General features: G+C 41.2%; 1 protein-coding gene across 1 annotated transcript; it reads left to right on the top strand.

The window, feature by feature from the left end:
• The first annotated feature begins 326 nt into the window (after positions 1 to 326).
• SGMS2 (sphingomyelin synthase 2) lies at positions 327 to 16775 on the top strand. Its single transcript, XM_082838011.1, has 5 exons — positions 327 to 973; positions 4359 to 4476; positions 9783 to 9936; positions 15376 to 15542; positions 16220 to 16775. Exons 1-5 carry the CDS (start codon positions 519 to 521, stop codon positions 16421 to 16423), a joined length of 1098 nt encoding a protein of 365 aa, XP_082694137.1. The 5' UTR covers positions 327 to 518; the 3' UTR covers positions 16424 to 16775.
• Positions 16776 to 20069: the final 3294 nt, after the last annotated feature.

The raw sequence follows: 20069 nt of genomic DNA, 5'->3' as shown, positions 1-20069 counted from the left end.
TTGCTCCGCGGCATGTGGGATCTTCCCAGACCAGGGCTTGAACCCATGTCCCCTGCATTGGCAGGTGGATTCTAAACCACTGTGCCACAAGGGAAGTCCCTCAATGTTTTATAAATAAACATCATCTCAGCAGCTTTAACTATGTTCTGACGATACATTTATAAAGCAAATGGCTTTGGTATTTGTTCCCTTATTTTGATAACGTTTTTGTTTTGGATGCTTGACAACTGGACAGGCACAGTTTCTGAACATAGTTCTGTTTTGTTTTTACAGGTGGGATAGTAACATCTTTGGGGGAAAGAAAATTGGCTTCCTTTCCTGAAAATGGTGAATGTACAGCAGATGGTTGCCCAGGAGGAACAGTAGTCCGATGGAGACCCTCTGTGTTTTGTACTAGGAGACAGAATCAGTTGTAAGAGTCCATGTTGATCTTGGCAGTAGAAGGATTAAAAAAAGTTGAGTTTCCACGAAGAACAAGAACTTTACCATCTCCTTTTTGATCTGAAGACCGGAGGACAATGGATATCATAGAGACAGCAAAACTTGAAGAACATATGGAAAACCAAACCAACGATCCTGCAAACACTTACGTAAGACCTGCTGAACCTGTTGAAGAAGAGAACAAAAATGGCAATGGTAAACCTAAGAGTTTATCCAATGGGTTGCGAAAGGGCACCAAAAAGTACCCGGACTATATCCAAATTGCTATGCCCACGGAATCGAGGAACAAATTTCCCCTAGAGTGGTGGAAAACGGGCATTGCCTTCGTGTACGCTCTTTTCAACCTCGTCCTGACAACCGTCATGATCACGGTTGTGCACGAGAGGGTCCCTCCCAAGGAGCTCAGCCCTCCACTCCCAGACAAGTTTTTTGATTACATAGACCGGGTGAAATGGGCATTTTCTGTATCAGAAATAAATGGAATTATATTAGTTGGATTATGGATCACCCAGTGGCTATTTCTGAGATACAAGTAAGTAAGGTCTAACATGTTTTGGGGATTTGCCATGAGTTTATATTTTAGTGAGCCGGTGTGTAATTGAAATGATCTTTCTCGGTTTTATCTGATAAATTCAGTCTTATCCAGGCACTTAATGAAAAGAATCAATAGAAAGATCTACAACCTTGAATAAATCCAGTCATTATTCCATAAGCATTTATTGAGCAACTGTATGAAAGTGGCAACTGTGTGTGAAGGTGCAGAAGTACTGTGGTGGATGATTCAGACTTTGTAAATTGAAGGTGCAGTTCTAATTTCAAGCAACTTGGCACTCTGGTATTTGCATGATACATTAAGAGCCTTGGAAGGAATAACATTCACTTCATCATGCTTGTGTTATTCCAGGCTCTTGACAGGTGGGGAACGTTGTAGGCTGGGAAGCTTTTTTCTCTATTACTCATAATGTGATGACTATATTGGTCTATAGTCAATTGCAGGCTTTGAGGTTTGCCTCTCTTCAAGAGTTCTCGAATTTTACATGCCTTTTCCTTTTGCCTTTTGGCAATCCAGTCACAAGAGTTTGTTTAATAAACTGCATTTAGAACTGGGTCCATGCGGTTTGGGTTTTAGATTTCTAAAGTAAACGTGCCTTCTGGTTTCCTCAAGCCATCACAAAGGAGCACTTAGTTCATTGGTTTCGGTCTTCCCATTTTAGAATAGCAGGAATCAGGAAGTGTAGTAAGCCAGGTACTTTTGCTTTGAAGATACTTAAAAATAGGACACAGCTCTGAGGTGGTTATTTCTGCTTCCCTGTTGAATTCTGACGCTACTCCATTAAGAAAAAAGGCCCCTCAATTCCTCTTTTCTCCTCAGCCATCATTCAGATGTTTTTTCTCTACTAAGATTCTAATAATTAAATCACAAATATAAGTTTAATTAAAACATTGCGCATAAATGGAGGCTTTTGAAAGCGTAATACATACTAACATAGTCAATACACTTCAGAGTCAAATAGGGTTTCAGTAGCAATGCCACAAGATCATTTGTTGAAGAAGGAATTTACACTATATTGTTCTTTCAATTGGTTGTTGCTTTGAGATTTGAAGAGTTCAGTCTATTTTTGTTAAAGAGTTCCCCACATGCAGGTGTGCAGGTTTGAAAACTTATTCCACAAACTGAAGTCATTCCTAAGCATTTTCTTTAAAATATTTCTCTTAATAATGTATAAGTAAAAGACATAGCTGTCAATTGTCTTTTACTTAGTAGGGGAACTTTACGCTGAAGTTGTCAGTTATAACGTGCTTTATGCTAAAAGCAAACAGTGTAGCAGTTGAACTTTAGCGTTTTCCTTTTTAGTGTCTGGAATTGACACTGAATATAAGAGAGACTGCTCAGGCCAAAGATATTTGCTGTCTCCTTTGTTTTAGAGCAAAGTTTTATTTGTATATGTGTGTGAAAGAGAAATCTCCCAGGGCCGGGTAAGTAGCTGGCTTCCAGCCTGCAGTACAGTCTCGGTGTATTTGCATCTTCACGTAGAGGACAGTTGTTACCTGTCTCTCCAGGGCCAGCTTCGGTTTTACCATGTCAAAACTTGTTTTCACACAGGCCAGCCGCATGTTTTAATGATAGCTACTGTTTGGGTCACAATCCACCAGCAAAAACTTGGGGAAATCACACTAATTTTCTTTTTACTTTTCATAATAGAATTGGATCTTACATTGTAATAACTGGTAGAGTAATTTTTATAACCCGTTTTGAACATTCCAGCTGAATAAGAAATTCTAGTTGTTCTCTCTCTTTCCCTCTCACTCTCTCACTTAAAACACCTTGAAAGCTATGGGGGAAAAAAAATCACTGGCAGTAGTTCTTTAAATAAGGCTGCAGAGTGCATGTGTCACCTCTTAAGTTAATTTTCTGTTCTGAGTACAGCTGAACTCTGAATACTGGAATGAATATAATTGACCCATAATAATTCCTGCTTATTACTTCACCTTGTCTAACAGCATGGAGCACCATTCAGCACTCTTTTTGAACCTGGGTTTGAATCAAAGGGAGAATAGTTTTTCACTTAACCAAATGGAAGCATTCAGCAATGTTCATTACCTGTTCCTTTTCAGTGCTAGAAAAGGCAGGGCTAGAATAGCAAGCCTTTGAAAGAAATGCCTTGCAAGAAATAGATACTTTCATCAACTAGTCAAGGTGTTTCTCTCTATATGTTGACCCCAGAAACCCTGGAATCTCCTTAAAATAGCTCTTGGAGACAGGCAGCTAAAATTATATTTGTACATGATGCTTTAGAAGTCCCAACAGTAACCTGAATTAGACCTTGATCCATGGCAGACCACAGTCTTGGAGGAAACTTAAAATATTCCACATGCCTAAAATTGCCTGTTTTTCCAGAAGTTTTTGATCACTGGTTTTGGAAGTTTGAGAGCTCTGAAAATGGGAGACCTGGAGTAACATATTTTGTGTACTAGGGAAGTTATAACTAGTAATTCTAGGGGCTGTGTGGATCCCAGCCATCTTTATAGAGCCCAGAGTTTATAGGCCCACCTCCAGCTACACAACAGGCATCTTCAGAATTCTTGATGCCCATTCAGGTACCCAAGAGACAGTGGTACAGATGGGCAGAACCCTTCCCTTTGGAGGACAGTGTGCTCAAAGCCAGCTTCTGGGAACCACTGCCTTAGACTGATGACACTTAGGGGGCGAAGGACAGGGACTAATGTTAGTCAAGACAACTGTATTCACCGAAACATATAAAGTGAAAAAGGGCTTGTGGGATTCTTTTTTTTTTTACCTCTTTTGATCAAGATTGCCTAAAATCAGGGTAAACTAATCAGTTTACAGCTTCACTCTTAAATGTCCTTAAATGCACGAGGACACTGTGAACATCTTCAAAATATAATTCTCTGAAAATCTCTATGGTTATAGACAAAATAGTTCATGCCTAAGTTGTCAGAATATTTTTGGATCGTCTCCAAGTAAACCTTGCTTATATAACTTAGGTTAAAAGAGTTGTCCCGTTTCCCTGTGTGCCCAATTATGTCGTATCACCTTAGCTCATTAGCTAATTCCTCTGTGACCGTGGCTCGCTTATACCTCTGCTGTGCTCTCAAGAGGGGGTTTATTAATGCAGTGAGTTGACTGACAACGTAGAGAGGTTCATTGAATTCTCGGGCAAAGAGGGCCTTTTTTAGGAGTTGTAGTTGTGTAAAGCCCTTAATCTACTTTAACACCCCCTCTCCTCAGAGACTCATTCCTTTGGGGCCCAACCCACCTAGATTAATTGCAGTATGTGAATCTTCACTTCTGAAAACTACAATTATTCTTTATTCTGTTAAACATTCTTTTATGTTGCCTTAGGAGCAAAAAACCCCAGTAAACCTATTTTTCCCCATCCCTGTTTTTCCTTTAGGTCAATAGTGGGGCGCAGATTCTTTTTTATCATTGGAACTTTGTACCTATATCGCTGTATCACGATGTACGTTACTACTCTCCCTGTGCCTGGAATGCATTTCCAGTGTGCTCCAAAGGTAAGCCCCTCTGAATTACCATTTAGAGGACATTAAGCAAACAGTGATTGAACACCTGCTCTCTGTTATGCATTCTCCTAGACACGTTCATATATGTTAATTGAAATCTAGCATATTTTGTTTTGCTTTAGATTTTGGGGGGAAACATTAAAATGTGTTCCTAAAACTTATATGTTTGTGCATAAAAAATTCATTTTCTGCTAACTGGAAGTTACTATTGGGTCTCTGACTCTGCATTTTTGCCTTCTCATTTACTCATTCATGAATTCACTTTGAAAGTATTAAGTTCCTGTTATATACCAGGCACTGTGTAACAGCAATGACCAAAACAAAGTTCTCCTCCTCCGAGAACATATATTCTTTTTTTTTTTTTTTTTTCGTGGTACGCGGGCCTCTCACTGTTGTGGCCTCTCCCGTTGCGGAGCACAGGCTCCGGACGCGCAGGCTCAGCGGCCATGGCTCACGGGCCCAGCCGCTCCGCGGCATGTGGGATCTTCCCAGACCGGGGCACGAACCCGTGTCCCCTGCATCAGCAGGCATACTCTCAACCACTGAGCCCCTAGGGAAGCCCTTAGAGAACGTATATTCTTATTGAAGGATGGCGACAGTTAAATGAAGTCATAACTTGTTACATGGTGGTAAGTCAGGTGGCTATCAGATGGAGAACAGCAAAGCTGAGTAAGGGTGAAAGGGTCTATGAGAGTAGGTACTAATTTATAGAGTGGTCAGGAAAACTTCTTCAATAAGAAAGCTTTTGGGCAGCCAAGATGAGGGAGTGAGCCGTGTGAATGGGGTGAGAACTCCAGGACAGAGAAATAACTTAATCATAGTGCACTCAGGGAAGAGCAGGGAGACACGTGTGGCTGCATAGAGTTATGAAGAGTTGAGATGATGCAGCCACAGATCTCACAGGGCCTCTGTGCCCATTGCAGGAACTTGAACCTTGGTGGTGGCAGTGGAAATGAGGAGAAGCCGTTTGACTCGGGATATATTTTGAAGGTAGAGCCCACAGGATGTGCTAATGAGTTGGATATGGATTTAAGAGAAAGAAGTCAAGGATGACCTCAAAGTTTTTAGCAACTGGAAGGATCGAATGGCCTTTCACTGAGATAGAGTGTGAGAATGGATATTGAAACTGTTGTAAGCAGGATTTATAGTTTCTCCAGGTAGAGTCATTTCTCAAGAGAGCTGTTAATCATCTTAGACCCCAGTGTGCCCTGCTTTAAAAAGGAAACTTACAAATCATGTGCTTTCTGGGCAAGAGAATGAAGTCTATCATATTTAACTGAACACTAAGCAGATGTCCAAGGTGGAAGGAAAAATAGAGTTCTGAAGAAGTCAGCAGTCTCCTTCACCAAATATAGGTGTGGTTTGGAGAAGCTATAATTTTCCAAAGCCATCAAAGCAGAAAGTGTCTGTAATTGAAAGTGTACATATTGAATTTAAACATTGACTGATTTTTAGTGAAACTAATTTAAGTCATGGGAGAAGTTCAGAAGCATAATAAACCCTTCTAAGGGGTTATTGCAATGGGTTAAATGAAGAAATGGCCACAGGAAAGAAGGCAAGCCCATCCTAGTAACGGGTGAGGTTTGCAGGGATAAATTGCTATGATTACAGAAAGCATGTAAAGATTATCTTCTGTGGAAAAGTTGCAATTTTCAGAAGCCACAAGAGCAAATGTACTGCTGGATAACCAAGCTACAAATGTTCACAGTGGAAGCTCTGGGAACAGGCCCTGTGTTCAGATGTCAAGACCTAAGACCTTTTCCTGAAGCATCAGCAGGCTATTGGTGCCTGGATCATGGTTGAGTAAAACAAACACAGATCATTTTGTTTCAGTAGAGGTGATGTGGTCTTACAGAGCAAGAGGCAGAATTGCATTCTAAATGTGGTTCAGCCGCTGGCCTCGAGTGTTCCTTAGATTTTTGTGGTTACAAAACTGTTAGATAATCTACCTGTCTCCTTTGTTGCTGACTCTATAGAATGCCCTTAGTGACTGAGAGCAATGACAGAACTGTGTATACTGAAGCCACTTGCTATGGAAGGTTATCTGACTAGTCACTGATGCCTCCCATCACTTGTTACTTAGTGGATGTGATCACAGAAGCCATCCCAGTGACGGGCCCTTAGTGAAATCCTTGGCTCTCACAGTTTTCCAGTTGTCTTCCCCCTTCTCTATCCTATGGTTTACTTTAAGTCCTTGGCGTAACGATTTGCTTCATCCCACACACCCAAGTTTTAGTTTGCAGTTGCAAAATTTGAGTTCTGAAAATTGTGTTCAAATAGATATTGACCTAGTTAGTTATTAGAACTCACATGAAATGATTTAGCTTCTCGAACCCCTTTTGCCACAGGCATGTTGGGCTGGCACAGCTACATTCCTTTTCCTGAGAAAGCTTCCCTCTCATCCTGGCCACAGAGGTCCAAAGGACTTCTCTTCTAAATTGAAGGGATGGTGTGGATGGTAAAGTTTCTGGTTTGGCAGCAGCCAAGCCGGGCTCTCTTGTACCTAATTTATTTTTGTGGGAAATGTTGTGTGGCGGTCATAGTTTGAGGGACCCTTGAGAACACTGAGCTCTGTCTGTGTTGGTTATTATGGTCAATGCTTCTCTTCCTGGTTTTCTACATCTTCAGCTTCATAACCAGCAATGGCATAGAATGGGCCTGAAAAATGAGGAAATTAAGAGGAACTAGAGTCTTCAGTGGTGTGTGATAAAGGGCCTCAATGAAATAGAACAGAACTAGAAAATAATCTGTTAATCCCAACTCTCGCTATTACCCTCCCCCTTCCCAGTTTTCTTTCAGCCCTCTTTTACAATTTCCTTTCTTGAAGTTCTGTTTAACATTTATGCTGAGCATGATCTGACATCTTAAGATAGCAGTGGCAGGACTGAGGAATTAAGAACTGAGAAAGAACAGAACAAGCAAGAAGAGAGCCCTTCCTCTGTTCTGTGAAGGCATATGGAACCAAGGGGGGAGAAAAGAAAGGGGGGAGAAGAGAATGTGTGGCAGTATTTTAGTTCCTGGTTTAATTATGCCTTTTGATCCATCTAAATTTCTTTCTAGTAAAGAAATTCAAGTGTTTCTGCCCTTAGAAAATTCGAGTATTGAGTTGGGGTGGGTCAGTGGATAAAAAAATATTATTATAGTTTTGAAATGAATAATGTGTTCTTTAAACTGGGAACACAATGGTCAGGCGGAGTGTATGCACCTTTCTGTTTGATCTCATTGTTGACAGTTGTTTGTACCAACCGCACAACCAGAAATTCCTGAAGGTCTGTGGCTGATCTGATAAGCGCATGCTAGATTCTATCCTCCACATCAAGGGCTTTCACGTCATTTTATGTGGTTTGCAGTACGCCTTTCCTGAGGGGCACCTGAAGTGAGTCCTGCGACTCTGTCAACAGTCCTTATCTTCTCCGGGTTTGGATCCTTTACTGCCTGCTAGACCCTGTCTTTCCAAGGCAGGGTCACCTGTTACTTGGCATGTTTGGTTTAAGGACTCAATTCTTGATAAAATGCACATGTTCTTTCGGTTTTGCCAGCTGGGCTCAGCCTAAGCAAACTCGTGAAGAAAGTTGAGTTTCTTTGAAACCTCCAGTTTCGCACGCTGCCCTCTAATCCTGTTTCATGTCATTTTCTGCTGCAGAGCCTTATTCTCAACTATCACCCGATAGTGTGTTTGCCTTTTTACAAGGGTCACCTGAATACCAGAAAGCTTTCCAGATCCATAAGATATTTTTAATCAGGAAAGTTTTAGGCAAGGAATCCTGCCGTAATTCCCATTTTACCATATAGGATGGTTTCCCACCTGCTTTGGAGACTCAATTTCTCTACTCCTAGACCGTCTTCTCCTCCATCTGTACACATCTTACCCTCCTTCACCACTACATGTCTACTTGGACTAGACACTACCTGTCTACACCACCAAACAGTTTGCCACCATCATGACTGGCCTGGCCACGCTTCGGGGGCCAGTTGCCCAGAAGGATCATCGCTGAGTATGAAAAGCACTGTATCTTACAACTGTGCCCCCGGTCCCAAGTGAAAATAGTCATTAATGGTCTTTCTATATTTCTCTTCTTGTGTATACTCTGACTCCATTTTATTTCTGAGTGTCATTCTTTGATTTTCTAAACCTATTCACTTGCTATTAGACTGATCGGAAACCCTCCATCCGGCCGTACAGTGTTTCAATGTTCCATTTTTCCCATGTATTCTACCTCAGTCCACTACTCCTTCCTGTATGCTTAAGGTTTGGGTTTTGGGGGGCGGTTTTTGCGGGGGGGTTAATACAATTTTTAAAGGTTACACTCCATTTACAGTTATTGCCAAATGATTGGCTCTATTCCCCGTGTTGTACAATGCATCCTTGAGCCGATCTTATACCCAGTAGTTTGTACCTCCCACTCCCTCACCCCTATATTACCCCTCTCCCTTCCCTCCCCGCTGGTAACCACTAGTTTGTTCCCTATATCTGTGAGTCTGCTTCCTTGTTTGTTATTTTACTAGTTTGTTGTATTTTTCAGATTCCACATGTAAGTGATAACCTGTATGCTTAAGTTTTAACGGGATATGAACTTTTGACTGTTGCCTCAAGCTCCCGCCCTCACCCATCATTGTTCCCCATGTCATCACGACAGCTTCTCGGGGCTTCTCCACCCTTGCCCAGGGAGCTCTCTCCTGACCTCCTGCCACAGCACACAGGGTATTGCTTTGGAGGATGTTTTTTCTGATCGAGCTACTCATTTCACAGCTGCCAGTACATCCCTAATCCGTCATTTTCAAGCCTGTTTAAATGAATGTATTGCAGCTGTTTTTAACTGTAAATGTTTTGATCAGATGTTAATACAGCTATATGCACGCTTTAGGTTGCCCACCCAACACAAGGTATGAATACACTGTAGAATATTAGTGATGTGGAGTGCAGCCGAATCAGGTATTAGCCATCTGAAACCCCAGCCTCCCCCTGCAAAGTGGAAAGGAAGGAGCTTTGATCTTTGTAATCCATAACTGTGGTGAAGTCATTGGTTATTAGTATTTTTAAAAGCTTTGCCCAAGGACACACCACCACTAAAATGTATTATTAGTAACATATTGAATAATTGAAAGCGTATCACTAAAACTGGCCAATACAATGAATAAAATCCAGTTTGAGGAGCTTCCCCCTTGGATTCTTTTTGACTGAAGTTAAAAGGAAAAAAATCACAACCTGGTGGCCTTTCTAAATATCACATAAATTAGGCTAAAACATGATTTTATCAGCTTATACATTTTTTTCCTGATCTTCTTGTGTCGTTCAGCTCAACGGAGACTCTCAGGCAAAAGTACAGCGGATTCTACGGTTGATTTCTGGTGGCGGATTGTCCATAACTGGGTCGCATATCTTGTGTGGAGACTTCCTCTTCAGCGGTCACACCGTTGTGCTGACACTTACTTATCTGTTCATCAAAGAATGTAAGTAATAACTCATTCCTGCTTTATTGACTGTTGTGGTGGGCGGGATCCCTAAGCCCTGAAACCGATGAGTCCTTATTCTATTGGAATCGATAGCTATGGAAAGAGGTGTGTATGTGTGTGTGTGTGTGTGTGTGTGTGTGTGTGTGTGTGTGTGTGTGTGTTTAAATCATTTCAACCAGTCGTATGTGATTTGAACACTGAAGGAAGGCTTAAAGCTTGGCCCTGGCTTCTTGTTAACATTTAGCATGCCTCCAAAATGTCTCCCTCCTTGGTTAGTACCTCTTAAGGTATGAAAAGCTATTTTAATGTTGAAACAAAGAAGAATCATTGTTAAGGTTACTGCAAAAAAGAATCAGTGTGCTCCAGAGCCAAATGAAAAGGACTTTTTTTTGCCGTACGCGGGCCTCTCACCGCTGTGGCCTCCCCCGTTGCGGAGCACAGGCTCCGGACGCGCAGGCTCAGCGGCCACGGCTCACGGGCCCAGCCGCTCCGCGGCATGTGGGATCCTCCCGGACCGGGGCACGAACCCGCATCCCCTGCATCGGCAGGCAGACTCTCAACCACTGCGCCACCAGGGAAGCCCTGGAAAGGACTTTTGAATGAAATTTCCATTGTATGGAACATGCATTCCATCACCCCAAATACTTTGGTTAATATTTTCCCCTTTTTAAACCTTTTGTAACGTTTCCTTATCCCACTTTATTCTAATTTCGTCCCTTCCAGTAGCTTTCTGTGCTTGAATATGCATCTTCATGAAACAGTTAGCCGGTACTAACCGTTTTCTTCTTAGAAAGCAACATGGAGATGAGAAATATCTCCCCATATTTATATGCTTAATTCCCATTATACAAAATTCTTGTGTATTCCAGTGGCTTTTTTTGGGCTGGAATAACGTCTTGTTCATTGTGAAGGAGGTTTTACTTGGTTTTAGCTGCCTAGCAGATTTCTGAGGCTTTGTATATTTGGGCCCATTATCTCAAAATCCTTTTGAAGTAGTGATGCTTCTCCCTCCATTTTTACCAAGCTGGTAAAAATTAACCTTCATCTTTAGTTCCAAGATACCCTATCCCCATGCCATTGTTCTTTTAGAGGCTTATCTCAGTTTTCTTCACTTGCAGAGCATATCACGGAGGTCTTTGGGCAGAGACCAGGGGAAGGAGGCCCTTCCCCGCTGTCCTCCTTGGTGAATCCCCTTCTCTCCCTTCTTCTTTTAGTCTGTCATTAATCCAAGCAGGTTTAGACCCATCAAGGTTTATCTTCCAGTGGTGCAGAAGTGAATTCTTGCCCCATAGACTGCCCGGGGTTATAGGTTTTAATTCTGCTTTGAGGGCAATATGACAAAGAGAGGAGAGTCTCTGTAGTAGATGAAGTCTTTTTTTTTTTTTTTTTTTGGTGACAATTGTATATCTTCTGAATTGTTTTCTTTCTAAATGCTACACACAAGCTTTGAGTTAGGAGAGCAGCATGTTAAGTGTTTGGCCTTTGTCATACTGTCTGACTTGAAGGCAGAGGGCCTTTTGCACCTTGCCCCGTAGTTCTGTTCTTACACGGTTGGAGAGGGGTGGTGGAGGGGAGGAACCTAGCTCTGTCTGTGCGCCAATAACTGCCCCTTAAATTTCAATCTTCTGAAATTTCTCATTTCTAATACCTAGTTACAGGTTCTGGGTGGTGGGCAGAGCGATTTATGTTGTTTATAGTGCTCACTCGTTTGCTGTGGAAAGTTCGGCAAAAACTGATCTGTGTAAGATCAGTCATTTTTCAGTTCAGAGGTTCATTTGGGTTGTAGGATCTTCCCTCTAATCTGCAGATCCTAAAAGCTTATAGAAGAAGAGGAGGAGGATGGGCTTCCCTGGTGGCGCAGTGGTTGAGAGTCCGCCTGCCGATGCAGGGGACACGGGTTCGTGTCCCGGTCCGGGAAGGTCCGGGAAGATCCCACATGCCGCGGAGCGGCTGGGCCCGTGAGCCATGGCCGCTGAGCCTGCGCGTCCGGAGCCTGTGCTCCGCAACGGGAGAGGCCGCAACAGTGGGAGGCCCGTGTACCGCAAAAAAAAAAAAAAAAAAGAGCAGGATGAGGGCCGGGAGGAATTACATGTTAGAGTGAAGCTACTGTGGGTGGAAAACATAAGGTAATGAAGAGAAAACATCCCAGGAAACTGAGAGTCAGTTTCATAAAATAATTGAAGACCAAGTGATACTACCAATAACAGCAAATAGACATAGTACTATTTTTTCTGTTCCAGGCACTATTCCAAGGCCTTGATGCAAATTAACTCGTTTAATCCTTGTAGCTACCTCATGAGGGAAACACTTTTTCCCCATTTTTCAGAGGAAACTTAAGCATAAAGAAAGTGAATGAATTAAGCCACAGTCCGCAGTTAGTAATTGGAGGATGGGGTATTCAAACTCAAGCAGGCTGACTCCAGAGGGTACACTACCAATTTCTTTGCTCTGTTTAGAATTTTTGGAAACCCAAGCTGTCTGATCTTATAGAATTGCTAAGAAATAGCCTGGATGTATTGCTCATTGTTGTACTTTCACCTCAGAGCAATAGCAGGGCAAGTTTGTGTTCATTTCTATGCTTTAATAAAGGCTGATGCAGTATGTAGAGACATTTTCTTCCCCACGTATGATTTGAGCTTGAGGTTGTTTAAATTGTATAAGTCTACGTACAGCAAGGAAAGAATTACATTCTGCTTTTTCCTTTCTATTTTTTTAATAGATCTTTAAAAATAAACAAATAAATAAATAAAATAGATCTTTATTGGAGTATAATTGCTTCACAATACTGTGTTAGTTTCTGTTGTACGACAAAGTGAATCAGCCATATGCATACATATATCCCCATATCCCGTCCCTCTTGCGTCTCCCTCCCACCCTCCCTATCCCACCCCTCTAGGTGGTCACAAAGCACGGAGCTTCTCTCCCTGTGCTATGCAGCTGCTTCCCACTAGCTATCTGTTTTACATTTGGTAGTGTATATATGTCGATGCGACTCTCACTTTCTCCAAGTTTTGGTGAGAAACAAAAGGGCACACCTGTAATGCTTGATACAAACCCAACTCCAGAGTCAGTTCTGTGCATAAACTGGGCATTCCATGTTTACGCCCATTTCCTATGCAATTAGGAAAAACAGTTACCTTCTAAATTATACCATGTGTCGTTGTTCCGAGTAAGCATTGGTTCCAGTGGTTTCTTTGAACATTCTGCTTCTAGAATTAGATACATCATTTGTATATTTTTTGCTTTCCTGCCTTTTGATCATTTTGGACTCTCTCTGTTTACTCCATTGTTACAAGCAGATTTGAATTTAGTCATGAGAGGAGTTGAAAACGTGGGACCAGAATCATTTTGTGGATTAGCAAGAGAGGGTCTGACACAGGTGTGCAAATATTATCTTTGGGACTTAGGTTCCTTATAAAATTAGCCTGGAGAAATCAATGTAGCTCTTAGAACCAAATGTCTTGCTAGTCGAGAAAACTACTTTTTCTTTTATTTTTTTTTTACCTTGCTACTACACAAAGTCTATTGTCTCTATTATTCATTGACAGCTAGGGCTAGGATCCCACACAGACAGTGGAGTTCGTTAATAATTGTATAATCATCTCTCAGCTCAAGGTTATCCCTGTGGGTAGAATGAGAGAACAGAGAGGATTACCATTTTGCCATTTCTATTTCAAAATAGTTTATATTAAATCTTTTCTTTGGGCCAGCCAGTGTTCTCAATTAATGAGCAGTGATCCCAGTGTGGTAGCTCATAGAGAATACATTTTTATGTGCTAGGAGAGCAGTGCTAGAGCATCTAGCCACTCCTGAAACCTCATTTTCAATTCCACGAGTAGTAAAATGGGCCACCTCTTTACTCCCTACCTACTTCGGCTTTGCTTCCTGTGGATAAACAAATACAAAATAGTTCTGCTTTGCTCAGACATTTTGGACTTTTAAGGTAAATACCAGATGACCTGTTAGGAAGGGAAGCAGGGCTGATGTGAGGCTTCAGGGAGGGGTGAGGTCTGTGTTGCTGGAGAATGCATATTTAGTGAAATCTCCAGATTTCTGAATGTTACTTCAGTTTTTAACATTCAGATCCTAACAGAACAGTTATGGGGACTGGATCTGGCCCCCCAGGCTGCAGAAGTAAGGCCTCTCCTAGCTATAAAATTCTCGGATTTCCTGAGTTATCTGCTAGAACCTCGTGGCAGAATGAACCAAGCAAGAGTTGGAAATAACGAGCTGCACATCCAGAAGTAGGAAATCAGACTTTCAAATGCAAATACGGGTTTATCATCTTACTGTTCCACGTAGGACTCAAAGAGCAACAGCTATTTAATTTTTATTTGAACCATGTTTGATTTGACGTGTCAGGTAAAGTTCTGGAAATGGATCTTTTTGCTATTCAACCATTCTTCCACACTTGAAAGTAAATATCACTATAAATATAAACACAGTTAAATAGGAAATAAATTTTAGTTTATTCGATTATTATCTTTGTGAGCTAATAAAGCTTTAAAATAGAAAAAAGGAAACAGTTATTCAAAGAAAAGAAAAGTTATTAGAGATGAGCACTGGTTCCAGTTACACCTGTGTCATTACCACCTGTGTGGGAAGGCTGGGGGGCGTGCGATCATGTGTAACCTGCCGAGCGCTTTAGTTCTCTCTTATAGCTGGTCAGTGTCATGAACTTAGTGCCCTCTCTAGGTAAGGCTCAAACCCATAAGTGAATAGGCATGAATCCCACGCTTTACATAGGGAGTGTCTTATAGTTGCTATTGGCAATAACAGTATAAAATTGCTGAGAATCAAAATATTGCTAGCCACAAATACTATTTTTCTCCCCCTGCAGAAATCAAAGTAAGTTTATATATGAGACCTAAAATTACTCTTGCTTTCTCATTACCTCCTCCACCCCACCGCCCCTTTTTCATAGACAACGACCCTTTCTTTTTCCTTTTTTGGCCACACAGCATGGCTCATGGGATCTGAGTTCCCTGACCAGGGGTTAAACCCAGCCACAGCAGTGCAAGTGCTGAGTCCTAACCCCTGGACCATCAGGGAGTTCCCGACAACTATCCTTTCTTTTCACTCTACTGTTTCTCTTTCCAGTGGGGTCCCTACAGGAGCCAGTGTGAGCCAGTTCCAACCTAATGTGAAATATTTCTGTTCTCTTCCTAATTACTAAACGCTGTGGGTAAGACCTAGAGTATCTAGTGTTACCCACCGCCGCAGGGAATTACTATTAGACCTGTTACCAACAGCACCTCATCTCCCCCGGGCAACCGGAGCAAATCCCGGCCAGTTCACAGGGACTCGTTTTGGGTTATCCATTTTCTCCTTCAGTGACTTCCTGGCCTTAGACTTTTCTCCAGTCATTAGGATAGACTGTCGTCATTCAGTCCACGTCTGGGAATCCTATTAACTGTTCCCTCTTCTGCCGTCCAGATTCGCCTCGTCACTTCTGGTGGTATCACCTAATCTGCTGGCTGCTGAGCGCTGCTGGGATCATCTGCATTCTTGTAGCACACGAACACTATACTGTCGATGTGATCGTTGCTTATTATATCACAACACGGCTCTTTTGGTGGTACCATTCCATGGCCAATGAAAAGGTGAGAGCGGTGAAATTATCCTTGGATGATTTCTTTTCTTTAAATGCAGCGGACCCCTTTTCACACGGCGGCGGAGTTTCCAGTAGCTTAACGGGAATAACTGCTGTTGCCGCCTAAACGTGTGGTTTAGGTCAATTCACTTAAACTTATATGCTCAACCTTATGAGCTCTCCTTTCACTCTTCCATCTTCCTTGACCCACAGATCTGACCACTGACATATCCTGAAAATTTTTCCTCCCGGAGAGCTAGCTCTCCCACCCATTCTTGAGTCTCCAGTCTTACTGGAATTGCAGGCAGCAGATTTGCCTGAGAACTTCTCTGGTGGTCCAGTGGTTAAGACTCTGCGCTTCCAATGCAGGGGGCACAGGCTTGATCTCTGGTTGGGGAACTAAGGTCGCACATGCCACAGGCACGGCCAAAAAGTAAAAAAAAAAAAAAAAAAAAAAAAAAAAAGATTCGCCTGAGCCACAGAGAGGGAAAGAGTAGAGGGGGTTGGAAGTGTGGCCAGAGTCCTGTCAGAGTTAGGGGAAAGGAGCAAAGACAAGCATTGCCTTGCGATCCGGATTCTGCTGCTTTCCCTGTTCAGTTACAGCAAATGACAGTTTAATTAAGAAACAAATTAGGATGCAAATTGTGAAAAATATGTCTCATTTTACTTTTTCTCTACCTTTTACAGAACTTGAAGGTCTCTTCACAGACTAATTTCTTGTCTCGAGCATGGTGGTTCCCCATCTTTTATTTTTTTGAGAAAAACGTACAAGGCTCAATTCCTTGCTGCTTCTCCTGGCCACTGTCCTGGCCTCCTGGCTGCTTTAAGTCATCTTGCAAGAAGTATTCACGGGTTCAGAAGATCGGTGAAGATAATGAAAAATCTACCTGAGGAGCAAAAACAAAGGCATCAGCTCTTAGACCAAAAGAGTTATCGCTGTAACCAAAGGTATAGTTTTGTTTTTGTTTTTATTTTAGGAGAACTGATTGCTAAATGAAGCAGACCAAATTTTGTGCAAATGATTAGAAAGATGAACGCAGTATTACCCTTTGACTGGTTTTTTATTCATCCTGAGAAAGTTATATTCTCCTGCAGCTCTTCATTCATTGGTCACAAGCCCTCAAACTGGGATTTTACTAATGAGTTTGTTAAGGAGATGCCAGAGAACATACTGCTCCTTCCCTCATTCTTTTTCTCCACTAAAGCTCTCTACTTCAGAATTTTTTCAGGAATTTTTTTCCCTCCAAGGTCAAAAGAATTTGTTAATGTTTTAAATAAAAATCTGATATATACGGCCACTGTGTAAATAGAATCACCTAATGTGGAGAGTGATTTTTAGCATTAGGCTTATCAGCGAAGGGGAGATCCATGGGTTGTGAGTGAACTTCAGATGAACTTTGTTTCTACTCTGTCAAGGGGAAGGTCAGGGTCAGGTCTGGGAATATGCGCTGCTGCTACCACCCAATGTACTATATCACTTTCACTTTATTTTTTTTTTTAACTGATAATTTTATAACTTATAAAAAAAGATGAACTAAGTAAATATCGAAGTATTTGACACACCCCACAGATTTTACATGTGTGTAAATATTTCGTTTTAAGATCTCTAGGACAGATAATACAGGAGACATGGGGCTGTTTATGCTAACGAGGAGTCCTGCTGTCCACCTGGTAACTTTGCACCTGTACCCCCAGAGCAGTCAACAGTGTAGCACAGGCTGCACACACGTAGCTGTATGAACTGATGCTCATGTCCTTGTGGGGAACAAGCCTGTGTTTCTCTCCCAGGTCACGCCCTGTGTGAGATCTGTTTTAGAGCTGCAGATTGGAACTCAGAAATACAGTTGGTCACATTTCACTGAAATCCATTTCTTCCTAGTGACATTGTGCTTTATGGAAAAACCAAGATGGAATCCAAAAGTTTAATGCATCCTTGCCTTTTAGCAAGAGACTCCGTTTCTTATGTACTGGTCCTAAGGACACATACCACAATTGAGTAATTTTACTTTGACCCTAAAATTATACCACGGTGCTGCACTATAATCTACGGTTGGAATTGGTGTGTTAGTCGGTTACAGCTACTCAATAAAGGGGGATAATAGTTTCTAAAGTTCTTTCAGGTGATGCAAAAAAAAAGAAAAGATGGATTTGTAAAAATCTGACCAGATGTAGTGCATTATTTAATGCTGTTGAATCTTTTGGATAATTCTTGGCTTAATTTCTTTAGACTTCTAGTAACCATAGGAAAAAATTTAAGGTCACAAAGTCATCAACACTAGTCAGAGAGTGGAGAGGCCAGGGGGGCTGGTAGGAGGCAGTTAGATTTATACTGAAGGTGGAAATTTCTCCCCACTTAGAATGAAAAACATCCCTAAATTTGTCATTGTAAACAAGTCGGCCTTGATTCGGTACACAAAATTGACCTTTAAATTGTTGGAGAGAAGCACAATACAGATCTGTTCAGAAGGGTCATCATCCTTTGGTGCTAAAATTCTGTATATGTTTTCAGTATGGCTCTTTCTCTGTGTAAAAAAGAAACACTAAAAGTTGAATTCGAAGACAGAAAGACAGACTAATCTGGTTATTTACAACAAGAATTGAAACCCTAAACATCCTTGGCAGGCTTTGGAATGCAAGAAGTTTTTCTGGTATTTATTATTAAGTAAGTCAGTAAGAAACATATGTGTAGCTTACCTGCTGTGTTTAGCTATATTTCTACATAATTTTCACTTATTTTCATTTGTTAAATATTGACATCTGCGATAAGACAATGTGTTCTACTTGAAAACACTGATTTTAAATTTCTGCTGTCTAATTGTGACGAAAAGTATCTGATATGGAAGCCTGCGTTTTGCTCTCCTAACGTTGGTATATTCCTTGAGCCTCGAATTCAAATAAAACAACCTGATATACCTTAGAGCCTTATTCAGCTGCATCTTAGATAACCCACTCTTCTTCAAATTAAGTAAGGAAAGATGTTTAATCTTTAAAAATCATGGAGATCCTTGAAAACAGTATAAACCTTGCATTTTAGTCAAATAATCCTGTTTTTTTTTTTACATAATACCATCACCTTTTAAAGAACTTTAAAAACATCTATGACCCCATTTGTGGACACTACTGCTCCCGTGTTCTTTACATGTATATGTCATAGCTCTCTAATAAATGCTGTGGAAGCATGTGCTATGAAAATAAGGGGGGTGGGGAATATCAAAGTTTCAAGATGGGATAATAAGAGAAATAACAAAACCCATTTAGGAAAGCAAACTTCAGTTTCAACCCAACATGCCACTTTGGGATATAAAGCATAAACAATTACTAGACTTACTGTGGTGATCATTTCACAATATATACAAGTAAATCATTATGTTGTATACCTAAAATTAATATAATGTTATATGTCGATTATACCTTGATTAAAAAATCATAATTATGAGCTTGCCTTTTGAAACAATAAATTTTTGGAACTCCTTTTCCTTGCTAATCAATCTATAAGATCTTATCCGTTATCCTTGTTTGAAGCTTTTTCTGTGATTAAGTCCTCGGTGCAGTATTTCTATAATAGTTCCTGTAAATGATGCCACATTTTTTTCTAAATTCTTTCAAATGAAAATAAATTCCTTTCAGATTCTATTTTTTTGATCTCCTCCCCTAGCTCTGAAAATAAAGCCTTCTTACCTACTCGGTTCCACCCAGAGTAATTTAGAATTTGTTATTTAATTTACTGGCATCTTGGGAAACAAGTTTTGCTGTGGAAGGAAGGTGGTTGTGAGTGAGCCCGAGTTTCTAGTCTTGGTTGATGGATGACATTGCAAAGGTTCTTTGCTGTATAGCAGTGCCCCCTTGTGGAAATACCTTATATGACTTGGAACACAAATGCCCCTTTTTTTTTTTTTTTTTTTTTTTTCTGCGGTACGCGGGCCTCTCACTGTTGTGGCCTCTCCCGTTGCGGAGCACAGGCTCCCGACGCGCAGGCTCAGCGGCCGTGGCTCACAGGCCTAGCCGCTCCGCGGCATGTGGGATCTTCCCGGACCGGGGGCACGAACACCTGCATCGGCAGGCGGACTCTCAACCACTGCGCCACCAGGGAAGCCCCAAATGCCACTTTTTAAAGTGTATTTTCGTGTTTTGAAAGGCATTTTAAAAATTATTTTTGTCAATAATCTGAAAGCATCCTGCAAAAGGATAATTATTTTCAAGGCATTTTAAACCTTTCCCAAAGGGAAAATGTGCTTAGATCACAGGGGGTTGCAATTCTAATCTTTTTTAAGTTTGATCGAAGAAAACTTGCGGACCGTTTTTACCTCTCACCATCACAATCATTAATGTCTCCCTTTATAACTGCCTATTCTTTGTTTACTTTGAAACATCAGGTTGGCTGTCTTTCATATGTGGTTTTTTTTTTTACATGCTAGAACTCATGCAGTTTCTTTTTCAGTCGAGAGTTCACATCTTGTTCCTTGAATATTTTGAACATTTCTTTTAAAATTCTTTTATAACAGTTTTTTGTTTTGCACTGTAAAACTGATTAAAAGTT

This window comes from Leucopleurus acutus, assembly GCF_964270905.1.
Source record: "Leucopleurus acutus genome assembly, chromosome: 4".
Classification (NCBI taxonomy): domain Eukaryota; kingdom Metazoa; phylum Chordata; class Mammalia; order Artiodactyla; family Delphinidae; genus Leucopleurus; species Leucopleurus acutus.
Note: the sequence above shows the minus strand (reverse complement) of the source record. Positions and strands in the feature narration are given on the sequence as shown.